The sequence below is a fragment of the Epargyreus clarus genome, unplaced genomic scaffold (genome assembly GCF_041222505.1).
Source record: "Epargyreus clarus isolate Ecla_fem2 unplaced genomic scaffold, WU_Ecla_fem_2.2 ptg000014l, whole genome shotgun sequence".
NCBI classification, from domain to species: domain Eukaryota; kingdom Metazoa; phylum Arthropoda; class Insecta; order Lepidoptera; family Hesperiidae; genus Epargyreus; species Epargyreus clarus.
The window spans coordinates 2,788,010-2,813,458 of NW_027332222.1; the positions used below are offsets into that span (position 1 = coordinate 2,788,010).

The 25,449-nt window shown below is 34.8% G+C and overlaps 3 protein-coding genes across 3 annotated transcripts in view; all 3 read right to left on the reverse strand.

Annotated features, from left to right (window-relative positions):
- LOC140747184 (kelch domain-containing protein 4) overlaps positions 1-25,449 on the reverse strand; it is a 46,729-nt gene that overhangs the window by 19,684 nt on the left and 1,596 nt on the right. The gene's annotated exons all lie outside the window — the stretch shown is intronic.
- Positions 269-5,810, reverse strand: LOC140747529 (carcinine transporter-like). Its single transcript, XM_073080036.1, has 12 exons — positions 5,784-5,810; positions 4,934-5,163; positions 4,162-4,342; positions 3,647-3,776; positions 3,320-3,448; positions 2,681-2,873; positions 2,427-2,532; positions 1,842-2,074; positions 1,543-1,622; positions 1,137-1,312; positions 591-745; positions 269-350 (listed from the first exon to the last, which is right to left on the reverse strand). The coding sequence occupies exons 1-12, from the start codon at positions 5,808-5,810 to the stop codon at positions 269-271; spliced, it is 1,722 nt and encodes a 573-aa protein (XP_072936137.1).
- LOC140747183 (organic cation transporter protein-like) overlaps positions 8,205-25,449 on the reverse strand; it is a 30,920-nt gene continuing 13,675 nt past the window's right edge. The window contains exons 2-13 of the mRNA XM_073079461.1: positions 22,467-22,699; positions 19,382-19,562; positions 18,839-18,968; positions 17,464-17,592; positions 16,713-16,905; positions 16,254-16,359; positions 15,625-15,857; positions 15,417-15,496; positions 14,731-14,906; positions 14,055-14,209; positions 11,023-12,160; positions 8,205-8,822 (exon numbers count right to left, since the gene is read on the reverse strand). Of these exons, the coding sequence (XP_072935562.1) occupies positions 12,097-12,160; positions 14,055-14,209; positions 14,731-14,906; positions 15,417-15,496; positions 15,625-15,857; positions 16,254-16,359; positions 16,713-16,905; positions 17,464-17,592; positions 18,839-18,968; positions 19,382-19,562; positions 22,467-22,699 (1,680 nt within the window). The 3' untranslated portion in view covers positions 8,205-8,822; positions 11,023-12,096. The remainder of the gene's footprint in view (positions 8,823-11,022; positions 12,161-14,054; positions 14,210-14,730; positions 14,907-15,416; positions 15,497-15,624; positions 15,858-16,253; positions 16,360-16,712; positions 16,906-17,463; positions 17,593-18,838; positions 18,969-19,381; positions 19,563-22,466; positions 22,700-25,449) is intronic.

Consider the following 25,449-nt stretch of genomic DNA (forward strand, 5'->3'; position numbering starts at 1 on the left):
TTATTTTTTTTATTTTCTGTTTTCATTTTGTATTCCCTATTAATGTTACATTGAAAAGATTCCCAATTAAAGCAAAAACAAGTATTTATCTTATGGCTACATTAAAACTACAATTATTAAAAAATAAATAATTTATTTCTATATTAACTTAATCTATAGTCGTTAAATAAAACATTGTTCTTAACTGGTGCTTTGATTTTTCTAAAATTGGATATTCGATTTTTAGATTATAAAATAATTATTATGTAGGTAGATTCTTAAACCTGGCCTATTTAAGTGTACCTATATCTTCCTTAATTATAAGCGATCGTTTTCGATACTGTAATTCCACATCAGCATCTTCTGTTTTCCTAAAAATTAAAAGAAAATATATAAAAATCCATTTTATATTAGTTTAAACCAAGAAGTTAAAGTTTATATACACTTTAAGGTAAGTACTTATTTGCATTACTTACATTTTTATGTTACATTATTGAATGGTATCTGGCATAGCTACATTGTAATTTTGAAAAAAAACGAGTTATAGTAAATGTTATTTTTAATATTATCGAGATTTTTTTTTTTTTCAACGTTTGTAGATTATTACTTACCCGCACAACGAGTATTCCCTTATGAGTGTCTCGCCTTCCTCGAAGGTCTGTGGCAGCGGCCGGCCCATGGTCTCTGGCAGCATTACACTGAAACCGGCGGCCATTACTAGCAGCAACGCCAGGATTACGAATGGTAGCCCTAACCACACGTGTGCCTACAACATTTATTATCTTACAATGAAAGTTATTTTGAACCCAGACCCCTGTACCCTTAGTATGAGTTTTTAAGTTTGCTCGAAAACGTTCACCCTTAACGTTTTCGCTCACACAGCACCACCGTGGACCGTATCGTAACTAAAATTTCGGAGTATATAAATTTAAAAAATGGGATGTAAAAAATGCGTTGTATTTATACTTGTAAAATTAAATGTCATTGCAGTTGACTATTTAGTTTTTTTTTTAAATCTAAATGCGAAGCTTTAGTTCCGATATCCTCCACGTGGGCGCTGTGTGTCTCAAAACTTAATCGATGACCGTTTTCGATCAGACGTAAAAATTCGTACCAAGGGTACTGACCCTGGTAAGCATTAAACTTTGAGTACTTACGGAATAGACCACGAAAGGAGAGAGCATAGTTGAGAGGTAAATGCTAACGTGTATGAAGGATGAACCCGAGGCTCGTACACTCGTCGGCAACAGTTCAGCAGTCCACTGCATTAGAGCAGTGAAGGATATGTTAATTAAAAACCGTGCGAACACCGCCGTCGCCACGAGGGGAACCCCTGTAATGTAAAATTATAAGAAAACCTATGTAAATTTTCCCAGAATGAACCAAAGATTGTGAATAGGATTATTGAAGTTTCTTGAACATCTTGTATATTATTCTGGATTTATATTCAATTTCCGCCAAGTCGTCGTCATTAAAGTGTAGATCATAATTTGAAAAGTCGCAAAAATGTTATTAGCTTATTAGTATTACTATTTAAAATAGTATACAATTTTTTGATCTTACCCTTAGATAAGAAGACTGCAAATACACTGACAATTCCTGCTACAGCCAACGATGCACTTGTGACATTTCTACGACCCCACCTGTAATGAAAGAAGCGGATGTGTAAAACATATAATGCATGTATAAAAAACCGTGATCTATAATTCGGTTTAAACAATAATATTTTAGCTTGAAAAGTCTCAAATTTTTTTTTCAAAGGTGTGTTAAAATAACCACTGACAAGTGCTGACACTTGCCAGCGGTTTGGTCTTTGGCCATCCAAGCTTAATAAGACACTATAGGTTCAATTTAAATCCCACCTGTCAAGAACAACAACAACAATTGCAATCGCAGGGATCTCCGTAGCGGAGGCGAGGGTGAAGGTGAGGAAGACGTCCACGCCAAGGTTCTCGGACATGCGCACCAGCGCGTCGTAGACCAGCGACACCATCATATACAGGACCACCTGGAAGACTAGCATCTTGCGGAGCAGCGCGCTCTTGAAAAGCGATTTGATCGATTCATTGCTTTGTTTTGCGTGGCTCCACTTTACCTGTTGCAAGAAAAGGCTTGCTATAAAAATTAGTAGCGAAAACAATTAATTACTTAGGTAAATGCTGCAATTAAGGCAATCAACGAAAGTTTTAAATTAGCATTTCTTATTTTTACTTTAGGAACATACTACATCATTTATCGCATTAGTATGTTCCTTAACATTTTTTGCTTCTATTTACAATTAGTAGGTACGTATTTTTGAGCGATTATGGATCGACGATTGTAGTGTTAAATTTAAATGCTGACATGTTAAAACAAGGCATCAAATAAATGAGCTTTAACACGGCGAATAGATTCTAAATGAGAGCGATTGTGTCCGTGGAAAATGATAATTATCAAAGCTAACTTACTATAAACTCTTCTAGTTCATCTTGAGGAATTGTCCTGCGGTTAATCCTCTCGAATTTCCTTAACATTTTGACTGCACCATCAACACGTCCTCTTGTCAGAAGCCATCTGCAATTTTTTATTGACATTTTATTCAAAAACTAAATAAATATATCTCGAGTCAATGACATGATTTTGGTAAATAATACCGATTCTACCTTACAAAAAATCAAAACAAGATTTAACAACACATGAGAATCAACGATTAGGTACCTACCTGGCACTCTCTGGCACTGTGAAAGGCACAATTGCAATCATGACCAACGGTCCCGATGTGACCCAGAGTAGCTTCCTCCAGTCAGCCAGCCACAGCGCCAGCCAGGGCAGTAGCAGGCAACCGCCGCCGTAATAAATAGCCATAGTCGTGTTGGCGACCAGGGTCCGGTAACGTGGGCCGATGTATTCCAACACTGAAGGGCATATGGCCAAGATAAAATTTTGGTAAGTACTTTTTCAATATTTTAATTAGGTACAAAGCTTTATTCAACTTGCCTTTGAATTTTATACTAGTTAACCACAACTGACTAAGCTAAAATTTTGCCTTAATATTTTTAGCATGCTTAGGATCCAATGATTATCTTAGTGACGTCATTCTTAATCCAATATGGCGGAAACCCCTAATTGGTGGACCGGATATTTTTAATGCGAGGCGCGTGATATAAATATTTATATAACGTTAGGAAAAACCTTGTTTTTTAAACTTCTTTTAAATTAATGTATATCTTGTTTCCTTCACATTCTGGTACTTTTTATATTAAATGCTATACTTTATTTAATGTATAATTTATATAGGTCAAAGGACATACATACGAACTAAGGAAGAAAGTTTGAATAAAATCTTGCAAAACATACCTACCCAAAATATAGATGAGCATGATTATGCTGTCATAGGACAATCCGGTAATAAACCGACATATCATGAAGTCCCAGAAGCCAGAAGTAAATATGGTGGCTATGCCTCCAAAAAACGCCATTGTAGTTGACGCTGAAATATAAACAATTAAATTTTGCAATAGTATCTGGTTGGTAGGTGAAGTTGATTGGAACACAACCTTAAGATTCGGATTCTAATCAGAACAATACAATAATAATAATTTATTTAGACTATCAGAACTCGTATTATGAGGCACCCAATTTAGGCGAGGCATGCACATTTTGTATTCGTTTTGAATTGTATTCTCACCAACTAAAGCAGGAACACGTCCGTAGGTATCGGCCATCCAGCCGAAGAAAATGACGCCCACGAACGAACCGGCGAAGAACATCGTCTGTGCTGTGGGCACGTATCCGGATTTCTCGCAAACCCAACCTCGCTAAAAATATTAAAATACACAGGTTTTTATTGTACCCAGGAAGTTTGCCGCCTAAATTGTTTATTACCAATTATTTGGATTATGATTGGCTTTATATGCTTGTGACTACTGTGCATAATTCACTGAATGTAGACCTATTCTCTTTTGATAGGATAGAGATTTGCCTAAAGATATTTAAAGATAGGTACATTTCGAGTAAATAAAATTTTGATGAGCAAGTAGATATGTCTCTTACAAACTCATCAAACCAGAAAACATCAGCGCTTTAAATATAAGGTAGGCATAGGTTTGACGGTAAATAAACCCTTTGAAGCCCTCATCCATTATTATCCTCCTGCATGAATTTATCAAAAGCAAAATGTGAAAATGCTGAAAAATAACTCACATCAGATACGACAGTAGGATACGGAATATCTGTGAATTCGAAATCCCAGCCGTATAAACAAGCTGTTGTTGGTGTAGACGGGTGTGGAGGCGTCATCGTCTCCAACACATGGCTCCAATTCGCCACAAACATTGAACATTTGTCGTATTCGTCGTCCAATTTTGGCGACGTTAGATTTCGTCTGAAAATATTTGAAAGTAAACCATTAATTGAATATGTATACCTAAGTGCTAAAAATATAGGTATGTGAGTTATGGATAGATATGTGTTGTGGATATTATAGACGCACACAGACGTGTAGCGACATACCCAGACTTGAAACAGATATCTACAAAAATTCAATATTTAAATAGTTAATTACTTCTTCTGACTAATATGTGACTTCTCGATAAAACTTTGGTAGTGGTAGTTTGAATTCTGCGCTACGCCTTTTATACTTTGCATTATTCGTTTTCTGATTCTTCCAACCTGCATGTATAAATATAAAGTTTTACATGCAAGTTAGAAGGCAGGCAGAAGAAATTTGCGTAGGAGCGTAGCATATCTTACTAAGAAGAACTTACTATCCTTTTCGAAAACGAGTCATAGACTTGATAAGATTATTATCGACGCAAGATTTCACAATTTAATTTAAATATTGGAAAATCTGATGTATGCGATATTTCCAAAATTACGTTAAATTGTCTATTTTAATGCAGTAATCACAAAAGGTTAGAACCCTTGGTGGTAGACCACCTGTATATCATATGCGAATGACTTAATAACTCACTACCTTACTTCAGGCGCCAGATGACTCAGTTCTGGTACACGACACCAGTGCGCTTGTGGCGTAAGGGTGATGAACATCTGGACGAAATAGACGATGGAGAACAGCACACCGAAAGGACACATGCCTAGCAGCAGGTACTTCTGGTAACGGCCCATCTCGCCCACGTGTGCGAGCATCGCTTCCAATGGGTCTTCTTTGGGTAGTAAGTTTTTATTGGTCTTTGCGTCTTCATCCTAAGAAATAGAGTTTTGAAGATGTGGAAAAATATAGTCTAGGTGTAATGATGATGATGATGATTATTATTTTCAGTTTCAGCCTGAGGGACATGATTCGAATCCTAGACAAGCTTTTTAACACGTTTTTATTAGCTTGGGTTGTATGTATGTATGTATCTATGTAACGGAATCTTTGAACCCGGTTTCTATCCAGTTTGAACGTTCAGTTTAATTCAAAATTTTAAAGAATTATCAAAAACCGATGACAATACACTATTTTAATAATTTTGTACCATTGTCCTTATCAACATCCTCAGGATTCACGATTTTCGAGGCCAGTTAAGCAACCGTAAATAGTATAATTGTGGAAAAAGTGTAAGGTGCTTTTTAAAAACCGATAAATGGAGCACCCCACGCTTCTTTCACAATTATACTATTTACTGTTCCTTAATTGATTTCTAGATTGAAGATTATTTTTTACTTTTTAGTTGATTTGATCATAAAAGCGTGTTTTTTAGTTTTTTAAACTATATTTATTAACTATTAGGTAAAGTGTAATTGTCGTAGTAATAAAAATCCTCAAAATTACAAAAAATAAAACTAACAGACAACAATAAATTGCAAAAAAAATATCTAACCTCAATTATTTTTTCTTCTTTGGACATCACGGAAGTGTTCAGTGTCGCGCGGTATCAATGTTAAAGATATACTACATTTTGCACGACGATTCTATACTACAATAGATAGAGAATAACAGAAATCTGATACAAATCCTGATAAAGGAATTATTTACAATCGACTGTTTATCAGATAACCCATTACGTCGGTTTATTGAGTAAGTGTATTTAAAGTAAATAAATTAAAAATACTAAACAATCATGATCATGACGATAGTTAAGTTCATTGTGAAAAGATATAATTATAGTTAAAAAAAAAAAAAACACGCTAAAGTCGCTCAAGGAAAATCGTTAATCCTGATCCCTAACTATCCTGATGAGTAGAATGGGATAAAATTATTTAAATCGTGTATTGTTATCGGTTCTTGATAATTGTTCAAAATTTTAAATTAATCGGACCGTTCAAAGTGGGTAAAAGCGAGTTCAAAGATTCCGTTACATAATACGTACAGATTACTAAAGATCACGCTAAGTAATAAAAGCGAGGTTAAAAGATTGGTTCTCTTCACATCTACTTCGTTCAGGCTTGTCAAGTTGAGTGATGGTTCTTAGATTATCATTTTTCGTGTAGGTACATCAAGGACCATAGTAGGATAATATATCTATGTCAAGGACAACAATGCAAACACCGGTGACAAGATATGAATATAAAGAAAAACGATAATGACTTTGAACCACGAATTGCCATCGGTGAAATAATATTTTTATAGTCTTTTCTAAAAATCTGTGACAAACTTATGACGAATTCAGTAAATAAAAGAGCAGTGTCAGATCAGATTGTTTTATTAATAAAAAATACATACTAATAATAATACGTAAGTAGGTAATAATTAACATTGTCATTCATACTCATACTTAACAACTCTCTTTAAAACAAAACCAAAAGTTACTATCCCCCAAGACGCATTGTTATTTAATACACAATTATTCTGTAAATGCGTAAATTAAAACTATGGAAAATTATTATCTATGAAAAGCACCAATTTTCGTACCAGCCGAGCATGAAACCGGGTGGTAGAGTATACTTTAGAATGACTATCACGCTAATTTGTACCTTAAAGGGCGTGCTCGGACAGTGTAAAATTGTCCTAATAAAGGAATGATTTTTTGATAGATCGTAGTAAAATATAGATAAGCAAATAGTTAAACAGCAACTTTATATTAATTGACTTGAAATTGAAATGAATAAATAATATACAGGGTGAATCTCCATAAAGTGCACATATTGAAACAGGTAAAATTAAACCGCATTTTGTCGACAAAAATAATATTAAAAAAATTAAAAAAAATTTTTTTTGGGTTTTACGACCTTTTGAATTTTTTTTTGGGACTTGTGCACCTGAAGTAAATAAATCGCTATAATTTTTAAACTAAGAGGGTTATCAGGTTCAAACAAAAATAACAATGATTGCCAATGATAGGCCGTACTGATCCATGAAAAAAAATAACAAAAAAAAATCATCTTCCCAGGAAAAAAATGTTAGATTAGTGCAAAAAAGCACTTTTTTTAGGTAAAATTTTCAGTAATCATCAATTTCCTCAAAATAATCTAGGCATTTTATTTTTTTATTATTATTTAATGCAATTCTACGTCGTATTAGCTTTCCAACACTAAAAAAACCACGCCTCTAACTCAAGTATAAAGTTTGCTAGGAACGTTTAAAAAAAGACGCGACGCACGTGCGCCCTAATAAAACTGGTACAGTCCGACCCATAATTAGATGTCCAAAATATAAACAAAGGAAACTATCAAAAATATGTTTCAATGGTAAATTCATGGTAGTTTTTTATTTTTGACGATATTAAAGTGATAAAACAGTAATAAAATAAATCTTTAATAATTAAAAAAAAAACACTAGTTTGTATTAAAAATGTTATTTATTACCAACACCCTTAAGAACTGCCTTTGTTTAAGCGCTCGTAGGAAACTTTATACTTAAGTTAGAGGCATGCTTTTTTTAGTGTTTGAAAGCTAATACGACGACGAATTACATTAAATAATAAAAATAAAATAAAAAGCCTAGATTATTTTGAGGAAATTCACGATTACTGAAATTTAACCTACAAAAATTGCTTTCTTCACACTAATCTGACTATTTTTTTCTGGGAAGATAAACTTTTTTGTTTTTTTTTTTCATGGATCAGTACGGCCTATAATTGGCATTCATTGTAATTTTTGTTTGAACATGATAACTCTTTTAGTTCAAAAGTTATAGCGATTTATTTACTTTAGGTGCACAATTCCAAAAAAAAAACTTCAAAAGGTCGTAAAACCCAAAAAAAATTTTTTTTATTATTATTTTTATTTTTTTTGTCGACAAAATGCGGTTTAATTTTAGCTGTTTCAATATGTGCACTTTATGGAGATTCACCCTGTATATTTTTGGGACCGATGAGAAAAAATGGGCTAATTTGGATTTTATTGATCAGCCAACGAGCCTTTATTATTTAATGTTAAAATAAATTGGCCAATAATAATTTGTTCAAGCCAGCAACTATGTGATTCACCTCTTCTGCGTAATAGGAGCTAGGCCCTTCGAACAGAGGCGGACTAAACGCCCTATATACAAATATTAAAACAAATATTGTAATTAGGTTACAGAAAAAAAAATAAAAAGAAAATTAAATACGATACTCAAACATTTTTTCAGTTTACATTATAAGTTATTTGGAATAAAATATACTTATCATAAAAATTATCACCATTACCATATGCAGTAAAATGGATTTATTTTATTTAACAATAAATAAACTTGAAGTATCGGTCTTAGATGTGAAAATATTTTCATTTTACACGTTTATGTAGTTACTTACTAAAATATTTTATGGAATAATATAATTCTCAACGTAATCTAAAATGGTATAATGTAAGTAATAGAGTACATAAAATTGACATAATCATTATTATCACAGTCCATATTGTACGATATTACTTCTTCTTCTCACAAAGTGCACTTTTCATCCAAAATATTAATAAATTAAATACAACAATACCTATCCCTGTCATCGAACCCTAAATTAATTTGGTCTTTCCTGAAACGTAAGAGAGGAGGCAATACGTACCCTGCTGAAATGTCTCTCGATAACAAAATTGCAAGCACTGGACCAGGCATTTGCGACCTTTTTGCGTCGCAATTTTCCTCGTTATATAATAAAGTACCTACCATCACAGTCCCAAGCCAACCTCATATAGACTCAGCCACTAACTCTTTGACTATGCTATCTGTCACTAAAGATCATGTCTATAGAGTGTTAAAAAGACTTGACGCTACAAAAGGAGCCGGTTCGGATGGCTTACCATCCATATTCGCAGTCCGTTGCGCCAGTGTATTGGCAAAACCACTCTCTATGATTTTCAATTGCTCTTTGCGTTCTGGCTCGTATCCGACAGCTTGGAAGACCTCTCTAATAATACCATTATACAAAAATGGCGATGTTAACTCCGTAAAAAATTACCGACCCATTTCTTTATTACCGGTATTTGCTAAAGTCTTCGAAAGACTATTGTATCCAGTTCTTTCGTGGCACATAAAACAACAAATTATACCTGAACAACACGGATTCATTAAAACACGTTCTACGGCAACAAATTTGACTTCCTTTGTGGAAGACCTTGTTGAGGGAGTTGATAAAGGCCATTCTTACGACGTAATATACACTGATTTCAGCAAGGCCTTTGACAGAGTAAGTCATAATGTGCTGCTGGATAAACTCGCCTCATTTGGAATAGCCAGTACTTTCCTAAAGTGGTGGAGTTCTTACCTAATAGATAGAAAATCCGTTGTAGTTATAGGCGGACATAACTCTCAACCATTTTGTGCCTTCTCCGGGGTTCCACAAGGCTCCCATTTCGGCCCCCTTTTGTTTAACATCTTCATAAATGACATCAGTAATTGCTTTCAAAATTCAAAATTCTATATGTTTGCAGATGATTTGAAATTTTTTAGCCGGGTAGATACAAATGATGAAAGAATTTTGCTTCAAAACGATTTAAATAACCTTGTATCATGGTGCGCGCGGAACAGTATGAATTTAAATATTTCTAAATGCAGCAAAATTCGTTTTACCAGAAAGAAAATCAATTCTCAAACCACTACTTACTACATTAACGGGGAGCCGCTATCCGAGACTAATCACGTCTGTGACTTGGGAGTCGTACTTGACAATAAACTACGATTCAACTTACATATCGACCACATTGTTAAAAAAGGATTCAAGGCACTAGGATTCGTTTTGCGTAATTGCAGGGACTTCAAAAAGCCATCTACTAAAGTTGCAATTTTCAATGCTCTTGTTCGCAGCGGCCTCGAATATTGTAGCGTTGTGTGGAACCCACACTACGATGTTTATAATAAACGTCTAGAAAATATTCAAAAAAGATTTTTGTGGCACCTGTCATATAGCTGCAACTTAGCAAAATCGCTACCTTCTTACGAGGATCGGTTGCAATACTTTCGCTTAAAATCTCTTTCAAACCGTAGAAGGCAACTAGACTACATGTTTCTGTACAAGCTAGTTAATGGTCAAATTGATGCCTCTCATCTTCTGTCTCAAATAAACATATCCGTTCCAAGAAGAATGCCTAGATCACGGAAGTACAAACCATTTTCTATAAAACCTGCGCGTTCCAACCTTGGTCACCATTCTCCTTTGAACAGAATGCTGAGGAACTACAACAATGTGCACAACCTAAGCCTCGATAATTCTGATAAAGCCATTGATATCTTTTCGAATACTTTGCACGCATTTAAAGTTTACACTTGTTTTTCTAAGGACCACTAATAATTAATTGTATTCTTATCTTAATTTCAATTTTATAATTCTAATATTGTGTGTTAAATCTAAACATCTGTATTGTATTGTATTTTTAATTGTATTAATTTCCATAATTAATTTCTTAGTCAATTTAATATTGTGTTATAATCTTTCTTATGAATTTATGTAGTTATTTTATATTCTTGTCGCATATTATCCGATTTTTTTTTTTTAAATTGTAGATATTAATGTTTTAATTAATTTATAATTTTGTTATGTATTTTTATGTGCTCTTACTTGTTTTTCTATTGCATGCCGTTTGCACCTATAAGTGAAGTGACACTTACTGCTTATATACATATAAATTGTACAATGGATTTGTCAGTGATTACTTCGTTGGTGCAACTATTAACAAATAAATAAATAAATAAATAAATAAATATACTAGTGCAGATTAATACCTAATAATATTTCGTAAAAATAGCAACTTATAGTTGATGGTAACGACTCCGTATTTATTGATAATCTTTGTGTACGGTTTATACAATTGTGACTAATTTTTAAAAGTTTATAATTAGCTACGTTTGCATAGTATGGAGCACCATTGTAAAAGTCTCCGCCTGTCACAAATATAGCTATCTTAAAAGTATGGAAACTAACCTACATCCAAAGATATTGTATACGCCTAGACACTAGATCAGGATTAAGAAAACGGAATAATATATTTTAGAGCTTTCATAACTGGAAACGCATACAGATGCATATTGTAAAGTACGTACATTGCGCCAACGTGCGCCTGGCACACAACCTTAAAAATCCAGCTATATATTTTGGCGTGTCGCCCTTCTATACGAAATCTAGACGTATAATATATCTTTGCTTAAATAAAAATATTACATTAAGACTAACTTGCTTAAAACACTAAATAATACGCATTCGATTTCTTAAAATATTCCATTTATAATTAAAATAATAAATTTAAATGTTATATCTATTCTTATTTTTGTGGTATTTTGATATGTGTTATTTACCCCAAGAGTTATTATTTAAAATTTATTTTAAGTAGATAGTAAAATATCTTACTTAATTAAGGCATTTTTAGCTACTAATTCAATTATGGATTTTATTGCTACTATAATAAAAAATACAATTAATATTAAAGAATGTTCTTAAAGTTTGAGCTTACGGAAATTTTAACAAAGATATTTTAGAACTCTCATAACATTTACAGAAAAATATTCAAACATTACTTGATATGATGAGTAAAAAGTACAGAATAAAAACTGGTATAAAATAGAAAAAATATAATGACATAATTTTGTAAAAATATAATTTAAAACTTCGAAGGGTAATAATTGCTTCACTTACGCCCGTTCTTAACAGTTAATCCATCCATTGTTTTGCCTACCAAAGTTTGATAATTGACAAGAAATTGGCAAACAATGGATAGGTTTATTACTAATAATACGAGTTAAATAATAACTTAAGAGAAAATCCACTATTTAGTACAACGATGCCGCTACGTGATAAGAGCCTTCTCTTTATTTGTCTGCGGTTCATTTTCATCAACTTCTTCCACTTTTCTGTAAACAAGAAGGTGTTTGTTAAAATATAGAAATACTTTAAATAAAATATATTGTGTATTGTCCGCAATAGGATGTAGTCATAATTGTATCATGTAAAATGTGTAAACCATTTAAGGAGTGATCATTAAAATTTCGAACTTTCATGCCTTAGATTGTTCATGAATTCCTGTTTCAGACGAGCTTCTCAAATAATTAATTAACCCTACTATGTATGGAATCAGTAACAGTATGAAAACAAGGATTTGAACCTCAGCCTTCGTCTTAGGTTCTATCCGTATTAGAAATTAATTCGTGTACCCACTAATGGGACAGTATTGGCTCGACAACGACGGCGACTTTGTATTGGTTTGAGACCATTTAAAAAAATGACTAAATTAAAAAATGAATGTTAAAAAATGAATGAATGTTAATTTAAAAAAATGAATGTCATTATTTAAAAAAAAATCTCAAGTATTTACCCGACTGCCAAGGAAGGGTTATGTTTTTCGCGCGTATCTTGTATGTTTGTCTTTCTTTATTTGATCCGATCTAACAAACGGCTGGATGAATTTCAACAGTTAAAGTGTCATTATATTTGTCTCAATGACCCGAGTGTCCTTAGATAGGTGTTAGTAAAAAAAAATCAAAATGGCGGATTTTTGGCGCGAAATAGTAACACATTTAAAAAAAAAAGTTAACCGAACCTATCGAGTAGGGTATCAAATGGAAGGAAATTAAACGGAGATTATAAAAACATATTTGTATATATATAAAACAGTAAGGTGACTGACTGACTGACTAACTAAATGACTTTTTCATTTTTCAGAAATCAACGTACAGCCTAAACCAAGGACCTTACAGTTCTGAAATTTTGCACACAGGTTCTCTATATAGCTTGAATAAGTACTAAGAAAGGCTTTTTGGAAATTCTACCCTTAAGAGGGTAAAATAGGGGAAAACAGTTTTTTTGAAATCCTTTAATTTTGAAGCAACTACTATAAAATTTTGTGTTTGGCTTTCTGGATAGGAACAAGGTCGCACTTATTTATCCCCCTCCGAAAAATCAACCCCGTAGAGGGTAAAATAAGGGTTAAAAGTTCATTTGAACAATCCTCAATTTTGAAGCAAACACTATGACATTTTGTATCAGGCTTGTTGGATAAAAATAATGAAATGCTACCTCTAACGAGGTAAAATAATGACCGAAACTTTGATTTAATGAAGTTATATATTTTATAGACCGTAAATGGTGGATTTTTTTGCGAAATAGTAACACGTTTTAAAAAAGTTAACCAAATCTATCGAGTAGGGTGTCAAAATAAAGGAAATTAAGAGGAGATTACACATACATTATATAATATATCTTATATATAAAATTCTCGTGTTAGATTTTCACCAAATTTTATATACATATTCAGTAGGTCGGTAGGAGAATCGGCCACTATCTATTTTTGTTTTACACCTAAGTGATAAGGGTTGTTCATCCTTAACATTTTTTTATTTATATGGCAACACAACGTTTGCCGGGTCAGCTAGTACATATACTCGTTTATACACATCGAGATGACTGTCTGACTAAATGAGTGAGTTGCTGTGCCAGAGATCAACGCAAAGGGAAACCGCTGAACTTAAGCGTGCTGGAATTTTACACATAGGTTCTTTATATAGCGTAAATGAACACTACGAGGATAAAATAGGATAATATTGTTTGAACATCTTTTGTTTTTGAAGCAGACACCTACTATGAAACTTTGTATTTGGCTTTCTGGGTAAAAATAATGAAATGCCTATTTCACTGCTTTTGGAAATTCTACTTCAGCCTTTTTGGTGCAGTCGGGTTTTTGATTTTTTTAATTAATTACTTGTTTAGATATGCATATATGACGGTCAGGTATTCCAAGGTAGATCTTACCCGCACAACGAGTATTCCCGCACGGTCCTCTCGCCCTCCTCGATGGTCTGCGGCATCGGCCTGCCCATGGTCTCCGGGAGCAGCAGCCCGACACCAGCCGCTATTAACGCCGTAGACCCCAATATCAGCAAGGGTAGTGATCTCCACACACGCTCCTAGAAAATAAAGCTGTAACTGTTGAGATAAATTAAAATGTAAAAGTTTAAAGAATAATACAGTTTACATCCAGCTTTGATTTCTCTACCTTTGATTTTAAGTCACACCATATCAGTGATTACTTAATATAAGTATCATTTAATTTTGTGGTGACTTTCGGCAGCTACTAATCATATTAATTTATATGCGTACCTACAAATTATCCTAAAATTTTAAATCAAGTACCTATGTATTTATTGGATCTTCACGAATATTATTAAAGTAACTATATAATTGATGATCCAAATCTCAAAATTTCATCTGTGTCATTCTAAACTAAGACATATACGTTGTAACAGTAAAATGAATTACTCTACTGTCGGATCACCTATCGCAATTTATAAAAACAATTATCATTCCGTCTATGATAGTGTAAAAAAAACCCTCTGAGCCTGAGTCTGAGCTTGAGTATTTCCTTGAATACATCTTTGCTAGTAGTTTTTGTAGCTTCAAATTTACTAAAAACAGTATATCTACCCACCGAATACACAATAAACGGCGACACGACAGTGGCGACGTAGCCGCTGACGTGTATGAGCGAGGAGCCGGACGCGCGCACGGCGGTCGGCAGCAGCTCCGTCGACCACTGGATCGCGGCGTTGTACGACATGTTGATCGCGAACCGCGCCATTATCGCCAGGGACACTTGCGGGATACCTGGAGAAAGGTGGTGCAAGAGCTGAAGTTTACTGTAGCCACGAAATAAGTTGGGACATTTAGCGAGGCAGCAGTAATCGTTTCTTGGATACAGAAGGCAGCAATTTATTTTATGTAATTATTTTATTTAGGATCTCTGAATAATCGTCATGAACCCATTACTATCCCACTGCTGGATCTCCTCTCAGAATGAGAAGGATTAGGTCATAGACCACTGCGCTGGCCAAGTTGGAATTGCTGGAATTCATATACTCGTACCTTTGAAAACAGTTTTTTAAACATTTCTCAGATATGCAGGTTTCCTCGCGATGTTTTCCTTCACCGTTTAAGCAAGAGTCAATTAATTTGTAATACGCAGATAACACTGTAAAATCAGAGGTGCATGCCTGGTATTTGAACCTTTGATCCCTCGATCAAGAGGACGAGTTTCTTAACCGCTAGGCTGTCATACATTCAATATTAATTTAATGTTTTCCTTTACAATGCCTGATAACTTAGTTACATAATTACCTTTTGGAACAAATGCTGCAATGAGAGATAGGATCCCTGCGATTGCTATGGGACCACACGTTAGATATCTACGACCCCACCTGTAAAAATAAAATTAACACAAAATGTAATTAAAATATCAGCACAAATCACGCGCACTTTGAATGTTCCTTTTTCACAAGAGTTCTTTTTTATATTTCTTTTTATTTATTTAATAGATGAGTCCTACCTATCAAGAACGCACGCCAGCAGCGTGACCGAGGGTATCTCGGTGGCGGAAGTGAGCGTGAAGGTGATGAAGAAGTCGAGGCCGAGACCCTCGGACATGCGCACCAGCCCGTCGAAGATCATCGCGCACGCCATGTACACCACCACCATGTACACCATCATGGTGCGGAGCGGCGCGCTCTTGAAGAGGTACTTGATTGATTCGTTTGTTTGACGCGTCTGGCTTGATGATACCTGTTGGTTGAATGTTTTTATTTAAACGAGTTTTCTAACATAATTAAATTATCTGTCTCCACGATTAACACAAACATTAAAGACTGCAAACAACCATAAAAAGTCGCCGAGGTAATACAAAACACCAGGGTCAAATCGAGAGAGTTGCAGTAAGAGATAAGGAAATGATGTGATAAGTATAGTAAATACTAACTGTAGTAAGTACTTGTATTATTGTATATTCGAGGACTGCATCAAAATGTGACTTCAAATTTTTTCCAGTAATTTAGGTATAGGGAAAAAGTCATCCGAATGGTTTTACAAGTTTATTTTGTCATATCAAGTCTTATTACATCAAAAATAAATACAATAAAAATATTATAATTAACAAAAATAGCTTTACATTTAACAACTTACAATAAATTCGTCCAACACATCCTGTGGAATTTTAGTGCCATTGACTTTCTCAAATCGTTTCAAAACATTCACAGCTTGATTGACACGCCCCTTTGACGAAAGCCATCTGTACGAAAAAAATAATAACGACATGAATATATGAACCGACAACCTTGATGACAGACAAAAAATCGTAAATATTATTTGTTCTATTAGTAATTAACGTTCAAAGCGGTTTCATACATAGCTTCAACCCGCGACTTCACGTTCACGTAACCTATAGGTTATCCACAATAGGTATAGTTACCTACATATAATGCTGCAAAACTTCATTGATGGGAAAGTAATTACTGCTAAATATCTTTGCCGCTATACACGGTGTCGTATATATTTGTGCCATTTTGTCTTGAAATTGAAACTACAAGAAAATTAACCAATTTGATTTTTTTATTCGGATACATATTTGAATCTAACTCTTACCGTGCACTCTCGGGCACCAGAAAAGGCACGAACACCACCAAAACCAGTGGGATAGACGTGACCCAGAGGAGTTTCCGCCAGTCCGCCATCCACAGCGCCAACCACGGCAGGATGAGGCACCCACCGCCGAAGTAGAGCGCTATTGACATATTGGCTACCCAGGTCCGATGACTGGGACCCACGTATTCTAGCACTGCAATAAAATAACATATTAATTACTTTAATAACCATTAAAAGTAAACGGTTGTTACTTTAACAACCATTAAAGTATATAACGGTTGATAATGAAGTCAGAAATAGAAATACACTTAAAGAGAATAATAAAACGGTTTTATTCTACGATGATTTCTGCAACTGAAAAATGATCTCCTTGTAGCAATTTGCATATCAGTATTTTTACACGAAGTTGTGTTACTTTTACTATGGCAGAAATAGATCTGATGGTAATACCACTGTAATTGAACTACGGTTATTTTTAAAACAAAATCACGTTAAAATAGTTCGTATATGGTCTATAGAAAACTAATGGTCTAAGATCCCGATATAAGACGACCTTCACCGAGCAGCTAAATGGATGAAAAGTATTTTAAGACGAATTAAATACTTTTTGACATATTTAATTTGATATAAAAAAGTTTCATCCATTAAGCAGCTCGGTGAAGGTCGTCCTTTACCTACTGGGATCCTCAACTGTAAGTAAACACAGCTGATTGATCATTGATCATTTGTAATCCCAAAACGTAGTACTTACCTAAAATATACATCATCATAAAGATGCTGTCATAGGACATGCCCACTAAGAATCTGCAGAACATGAAATCCAATAAATCCGTGGTGTAGATGCTGGCTATACCACCAACGAGCGCCATCAACGTCGATCCTGGGAAATTCAACTATATCAATACAATGTTATTAATGGATAATTTGCAAGTTAACTCCTCAAAAGCGACCATTTGTATATCACTATCAAAGTACTTATCAAAGTAAGAAAGTAGTTGAGTAGAAGCGGCTCTAGGGTAGAGTAATAGCAGTAGTTGCTTCAAACACCAGGTGGCAAAGGACACTAACTTAATACGGTAAAAAAAGAGATTTTCCCAGAAATATAATATTTCTAAAATTAGTCTATGAAAAAAGGCCCTTCTAGAAAGCTAGCCAAGCCTCCCAATCGACAATGATTATCGTGCTGTACTTTAATCACTTGCTTCCAAAAAGCTACTCCCTACGCTATTTCTGAATCAGAAAAAAACTTTTCAAACATTAGTGATCATAATTGTTTCGAAAATGTCAGGTTAATAAGTTAATACTTATTAGGAACTTAAATAATTTTCAATTATATTTCAACACTAAAAATCCCATTAATTACAATTATAATTTTAAAAGAAACAATGCCTTTTGATTCAAATTAAATTAGATTTAGATAACCTTTGAACACCGATTAATAATCATAGAACCGCAACTATAAATTATTATTCTACAAAAAAAAATGTAGAACAAAAACACTTGTTTGATAAGAAATAACCAACAATAATGTATTTATCTTAATTAACAATTAAATCGCACTTTATTTTAAAACAGGTAATTTGAATAAATTATAATATAAACATTTCCACTGATACGGTCTAAGTCTAATACTAATTTGTGCCTAATTTGTAACTAGTTACAACTATTTGCTTAGAATTGCGAAAAATAATCTTATTTCTAATATAGAGTTAAGAACACTGTGTCTGTTTATTTTTTATATATAATATAGGAGTAGCAGACGAGCATGTAAATGTAAATAAGCCACAGCAATTCGTGAAAATGAGATCAACCCTAAACAGGTCTCTTACATGAAATCGTGCACTGGTACATTTCTACCCCAGTGAATAGGACTCTGAGGGTTAGTCATACTATTGATCACCGATAAGCAATAATGGATACTCTACGATCGTATGGTGGAATGACAATTTCGTACAATTCATATCAAAGTAATTATATTATAGGTATACACTATTCAGCAGAAACAATAATTTTTGCATGAGGTGCAAAAGTAAATCCAGGTGATATCATCATAATATAAGTGATTTCTCGGAAATCGTGGTTTCAAACGAAAATGGAAATTTTAAGCCTCTACAACAAATTCTTACCAACCAAGGCAGGCACCCTTCCGAAGTTGTCAGCCATCCAGCCGAAGAAGATGCCTCCGACGAAGGATCCAGCGAAGAATATCGCTTGCGCCAGCGGGGCATATCCAGCGTACTCACATACCCAACCCCGCTGTTAGGGAAGTATAATATAAATATAATAGTTAGCTTGGTATTTTGACTATATTTGCTGAAAAACCAAATTGTAACTAATTCTAGACTAAAAAACCACCGTCTAAAGTTTGTCGCCGAAATTAGAACGCCTGATAACTTGATATGTTTAAAAGTACCAAACGAGCATATAGAAGTAACTGTGGTCTATGGACAGGGACACATATAATCATCCCCAGATAGGATTACAGTCCGACCTGGGGTCGATTTCGATTGCGTCGCTGCCCCTAAAGACTAAGTTGAAATTCGTTGTATAAGGGTCTCTATCCTATTGCATCTGAATATAGCGCTTAAAATATAGTTAGGTAAAAAGGGGTCTACATAGACGAAACACAAAGAGTCCTACCATCCTCAAGTTAACACATAGAACCTTACCTCACTAACAATCGTATGGTACGGTATATCTCCCAGCTCAAACTCCCAGCCATTCTGGCAAGGAATAGTTGGCGAGGAGGGGTGCGGCGCGGTCATGGTGTCCAGCACCTGACTCCAGTTGGAGTTGAACATGGCGCATCTGTCCCACTCGTCGTCCAACTGTGGTGCTGTGAAGTTTCGCCTGAGGAAGTAAAAATAATTTCGATAAGTGTAGCGAATTCCCGCTACTCGTCAACAGATGGCGCCACGAGTATTCTATGAAGAAGCTATTCACGCTATAGAAGTTTTCTAAACATTTTGTACATATACAAGTTCCGAACCGAGACTATCGATGCACGGCCGCTCCCATGATCATCTAGCCCGGTGGGAGATCTCCCTTTGCCTAATAAGTACATATACAATTTTTTAGGTTCGGTTGCTTTTGCACGTCACAAAATTTTCAATTTCAATTAAAAAGTAAAAGAATTATATATTTTTTAGTACGCAATTATAAATTATAACCCTAACGGGGTTCATAAACAATTAACCTAACGGTTTGTACACGAAAGATGGAAAAAAATGCCTACTAAAATTAATAAATCTGTATCTATGGAGGCGATAGACTCGGTAGATTAATTATTAATAACGGGCGAACATGACTAATATACTTATTGAGATCAACTGATTATAGTAGATACAAAAACAATTTCATAAGGTGGTAATAAGAACCCTTTGTGTTTCGACTCCGGCGGCACCACCGCTACACCTATTTCTGCCTCATAACAGCAGTGTTAAGCGCTGCTGTGTTCTGGTTTGAAGGGTGTGGTAAAGGAGTCATACTTTTCCGAAGCATTCCAGCTTATTCGTCAGAGGTAACGGCGCATCTGGGACCGACCTCAGGTAGGAGTATCTAATCCTATCTGGAGTTCTGGGGTTGATCAGGTAGACTGCATGATCGCCTGCTACTCCCATAATATAAAAAATCCTATACAGAATGAAGGTATTTTGATTACGTGAGGCATTCCCCGCCAGTATCCGGATCCAACGTCAGATCACCTTAATAAAATCTATTCGCATTATGATCGCATTGTCGTCGAAGTTATATAAGTTTTCCTCAACTCAATCAGAGAAGTGGAAATATTTTTTGGGTCAAAATTTACCCCGTAAATATTTATATAAGAAGTTAATACTGACGTAGTGACTTGAATTACTGACAAAAAGCACTGTAGAATTAAGTATATCATTTGTAGTTTTTAAGTATATCATTAAGTATATCTTTGAATTTCCGTCAATTTTTTGTTGGTAACAAAATTTATATAGGTACGTGTATAGAATTTATATACGTATATTTATGATCTATTTCCATGAATAGATAGTTATTCTACGAATAACTATCCATAGTTTCTACTTACAATTTCCTGTTATAATTTATAGTATTAAATACATGACGAGATAAATTTGTAAAATAAACCATATTTAATCATAAATGAGGTCACCTTATTAACATTTACAATAAAAAAATTGACTGTTTTACAAATAATAAAAATTAACTACTTAATTTCACAATAATTACCTATTATTCGTACACAATAGAACATGAAACAATAATAAACAGCCAGTTACAATAATTTAATTATGTTTAAGTATATTGACGATGATCCGCAAGAAAACCTGCCGCCATATTACCATACAAATCTGACACGCAGTGGGTTCGATCCCCGGCCAGCCAGACTTCTAAATAGTGAATATAGTGAAACTTAGTTTTTGTATTCTTCTTTGTATCCATGACGCCCACGGCCTAGAAAAAATGCTAGTTTGGGACCCTTAAGTATGTAGAAAGCGTTGTTATTATTTATGTATTAGTATGAAGTGTCAGTAGGATAATATATCTATGGTATGAAGCCCCACAACTACACTAAAGTTTAATTGACTATAGAGTACACTAGCAATTGTTACAGAAAACCGTATTTTGATAAGTATTTATTTCTTTATTTTATTTATTTATAGTATATAGTCATATTATGGTCAGGTTAAGTATAGTATAAGGTCATCCTTTAGACGAATCCAACACCTCATATGTTAAAATCCGTCAAGCCGTTGAAAAAGAACTAAAGCACCAAAGCACCGTGCCAAAGAATGATATGAGTACATAAAATATATATATACATACATAATAAGCTCAAACATTACCCTCAGCGGTCGGGTAATAACTCACTTATTTTATAACTTTAAAGAGCATGTCAATTCCATTTATTGATCGAAGATTACGATGAATAAATCGCTAAAGTTTTCTCGGAAGGATAAGTAGGTACTAACGACTTCGATCATTTTTTTATCTACATGTTTTCCATTATAAGTATGGGTGTTACAAAAAACATGTTTTCCCAAAAACAATTTAAGTAATTACATTTAAAACTGCAAGTAACGCCATCTCAACAAATATCGAAATAGGTATATTAGATGTTAGGGGTCCATTGATTAGGTTCGCACTCAAATCAAATCAAATCATTTTTTTTAATTCAAAATAGGTTCTTTACAGAGCACTTAATGAATGTCAATACAACTACCAACCACCACTTCACAAGGTGTTTCGTTATGGAGAAGAAGCGCGAAAGAAACTCCATAACACACATCTTATAAAAAGAATGTATTTTACAATGTCCAACTTAACCTAATGGTACATGTGTAGCTGGAACTACTTCAGACCATACTGTTTAGTCACTCAAATAATCACTTAATTATTGGTGAAATGTCGTGAGATATAATAACGCTTTATACACTCACACACTAGGATTTTTCCGTAGATGCCATGGATACACATGTATCCTAAATTCATCATTACGATCTCTGTCTGGCCGGGAATCAAACCCGTAACCCACTGCATGTTAGATCTGTATGATGATCGCGCCGTGGACCACACAGTTCATCGTCATATGTCTCGACACTCTCTCCCAGTAATCTTACGTGACATTGATCAAAATTAGTATTCCCAGTTAGTGCCCTTAGATGTCTCTAAATGATGTCATAGCAAATATTTGTGACGGGACAGCCTCTGGTACAATTACGAAAAGTTCTACTGAAGGTACACATAAATAATGTAACTTACCTAACCCTTGGATCTAACTCGCTGAGCTCTGGCACATGGCACCAGTGCCGCTGCGGGGTCGCCGTGATGAACATCTGGACGAAGTAGACGAAGGCGAAGAAGATGCCGAAGGGCGCCATGCCCAGGAACAGCAGCTTCTGGTAGCGGCCCATCTCGCCCACGTGGGACAGCACGGCTTCCAGCGCGTCGCTGTCGCCATTGTTCTTGTTCAGCTTCTCTTTAACTTCTCCGTCCTGGGGAAGAATGGTTAATCGTTATTAAATGAACTATAAATATTTTTTTAAAATTAAGCCAGAAAAACTGAAGAACTAAAACGCGCAGCGACTGATCAAGAGTTCTTACCGCCCTAGGCCAATTATGAAGCGCCCCCACCGTTACGATAAACCTCAAAAGTAATATATTAGTTTTGACTTTGTTGACTAGCATGAAATTAATAGTGGCGAAGACGCAATTTTGGGGCGCCCCCCCGATCCTCGCGCCCTAGGCTAAGGGTTAATCAGGCCCTGAAAACGCGACAACATAAAAGTAGCGAAGATAACTGGAAACTATTTATAATATATAGTGATGTTCAGAGAATAGCCGTGGACGTGTGCTATTTTTCCCTAAATAAGTATAAGGATAAAATCTTAGGCTTAATGTGACGTACGTAGGCTATAACTACGATAATCGAGACGCTTCCAAGAATTCCTTTTTAAAATTATAATAAGTAGTTGTAGTAGTAGTTTGAGGGAAGGCGATAAATACATACAGAGAGAACTCATAACCCGTCGTTTTTACTTCGTCATGACTATAACGCACCTCATTTCCGACTGGGAGATCTACGTTTTTTTTTTTATAATATAGGAGTAGCAGACGAGCATGCAGTCCACCTGATGGTAAGTGGCTACTGCCGCCCATGGACATCTGTAATCAATCCCAGACAGGATTAGATATTCCTGTCTGAGGTCGGCCACAGATGCGCCGCTACCCCTAAGGACAAAGCTGGAACGCCTCGGAAAAGTCTGTCTCCCTTACCACACCCTTCAAACCGGAACACAGCAGCGCCTAACACTGCTGTTATCAGGCAGAAATAGGTGTGGCGGTGGTGCCGCCGGAGTCGAACCACAAAGGGTTCTACCACCTTCACAAATACGTAGACGTAACACTTCACGTAGAGTTAAATACGGCAACACCTAATATGGCTATATGGCTTGAGGCTCTAGTACCAACATAGTGACATAATGGACTCTACCTCTTTTAAAGATCTAAGAACTTCTACCAGAAATGTTGATTACTACATATCCGACACTGTAAGAAGTGAACTTACATTTTATATCATCAAATTCATTTGTCTATACTGATATTATAAAGAGGAAAACTTTGTTTGTTTGATTGATTGTAATGAATAGGCTCAAAAACTACTGGACCTATTTTAAAAATTCTTTCACCATTCGAAAGCTACATTATCCACGAGTAACATGGGCTATATTTTATATGAAATATATTTGATAAATAGATTTTGAGGCGGTACAAAGTTTGCCGGGTCAGCTAGTTACTGATAAAAATCATTTTATTCGTATTGTCATCTAATGTAAATAGACAGGAAGGATTTAGCCGTACATTTTTCCCACTGACCGCCTTGATGACAATGGATCAAATGTACGTTAAACTGTGTCGTAAAATGATCTCCGGTACGTAATTAGTACCCTCGAACGTATGATTAATTGCAACAATGGCGTTTACTACGCTTTTATTATGTTTTATATCGCCATTGTCGGCGATGTACACGAGGCCATATTAATCCTGGATCAGTTTTACTATGAGGAAGTAGCATACATGTGTATGACTGGTTCAATGAATATTCTATTTTACTAGTAGTTATTATAAAAACAAACCGCACTGAGTGGTTAAAAATACCTGAAAATTAACTAAAACCACAAGTAAAGTAGCCTAAATCATTTCCACAATTGAGACGAGCTCAACGATATTTCATAAGCCGTATCGACTGCAAGGTTTATAGTCCGCGCCAAAATGCTAGTCCGCTCTGAAGTTGTTACGAGCAGGTGTAGTCATACAATTTGCTATGGCGACGCCATCCGTTTCTATATTCAGAGCGGACTAGTAGTTTTACTCGGACTATACCAAAGAATAAGAAATACATACGCTCGAACGCAGTTGCTTAAAAACGCGGATTAAAAGCCTTATATGCACAATACTACTTCCCTTATTAGATATTGGTACCTACCAATACATTTATTAGTCTCAAAGCCTCTACACATAATCGTAAACCTTAACTGAACAAATAGAGCACACATGCGTTAAGTTCATAAATCTTCACCTTTTAATTTATTACTTTTAAGTACTTATAATAGCATCGTCAAGTAAAGATAGTATTTATAGGTCATTTGAGAGCAAAACTTAAATTATTTAACATTAAATCTTTTTACATTAAACAAAATTAACTTATTTAACATTATGTAATCATCTGTCTAAGCCCATTACCCCTAACAAAGAATCTGTTGCCGATCTTAGGCAGGAGTCTAATTCTATCTGGGGGTGACTACCATCTCTTAACACAATATTATTTTAATCATACTTTTATTTTTTTGCAGGAAATTTAACTTTTTAAGCAAAATATGACAATTTCAGTTGGTTTTATACAATGTATAAGCGAAAAATTAATAAGTTTAAGTTTGTTCAAGTGTGTATGACGGAATATTTTACTGTTTTAAGGAGGAAATAAAACTTTCCTGAACTATGATGGTTTTTAAAAGATGGTGGTAGGCCCCCTGGACTTGATTACCGATATGAGCGACTGTTGCCGCTTCTTTTTCATATAAAATAAACGTAACTTATCCTAACTTAACCAGAACCGCATCGATGACGCTTCCCATCATTACACCATCATCTCATTACCCACAATTATCATAAGCACTGAACTAAACAGATTCTGTTCACACAAAGCCGAAGCGGCTATGGTAATCGTCATTCATTACATGCCCGT

Excerpts from the sequence above, each read along its gene's own strand:
- LOC140747529 (XM_073080036.1), bottom strand. The coding sequence starts at position 5,810 with ATGTCCAAAGAAGAAAAAATAATTGAG. Across the intron at positions 3,449-3,646 it reads ACGTGTTCCTGCTTTAGTTG|CGTCAACTACAATGGCGTTT; the intron begins GTGAGAATACAA and ends TTTATATTTCAG. Across the intron at positions 2,075-2,426 it reads ATGAACTAGAAGAGTTTATA|GTAAAGTGGAGCCACGCAAA; the intron begins GTAAGTTAGCTT and ends TTCTTGCAACAG.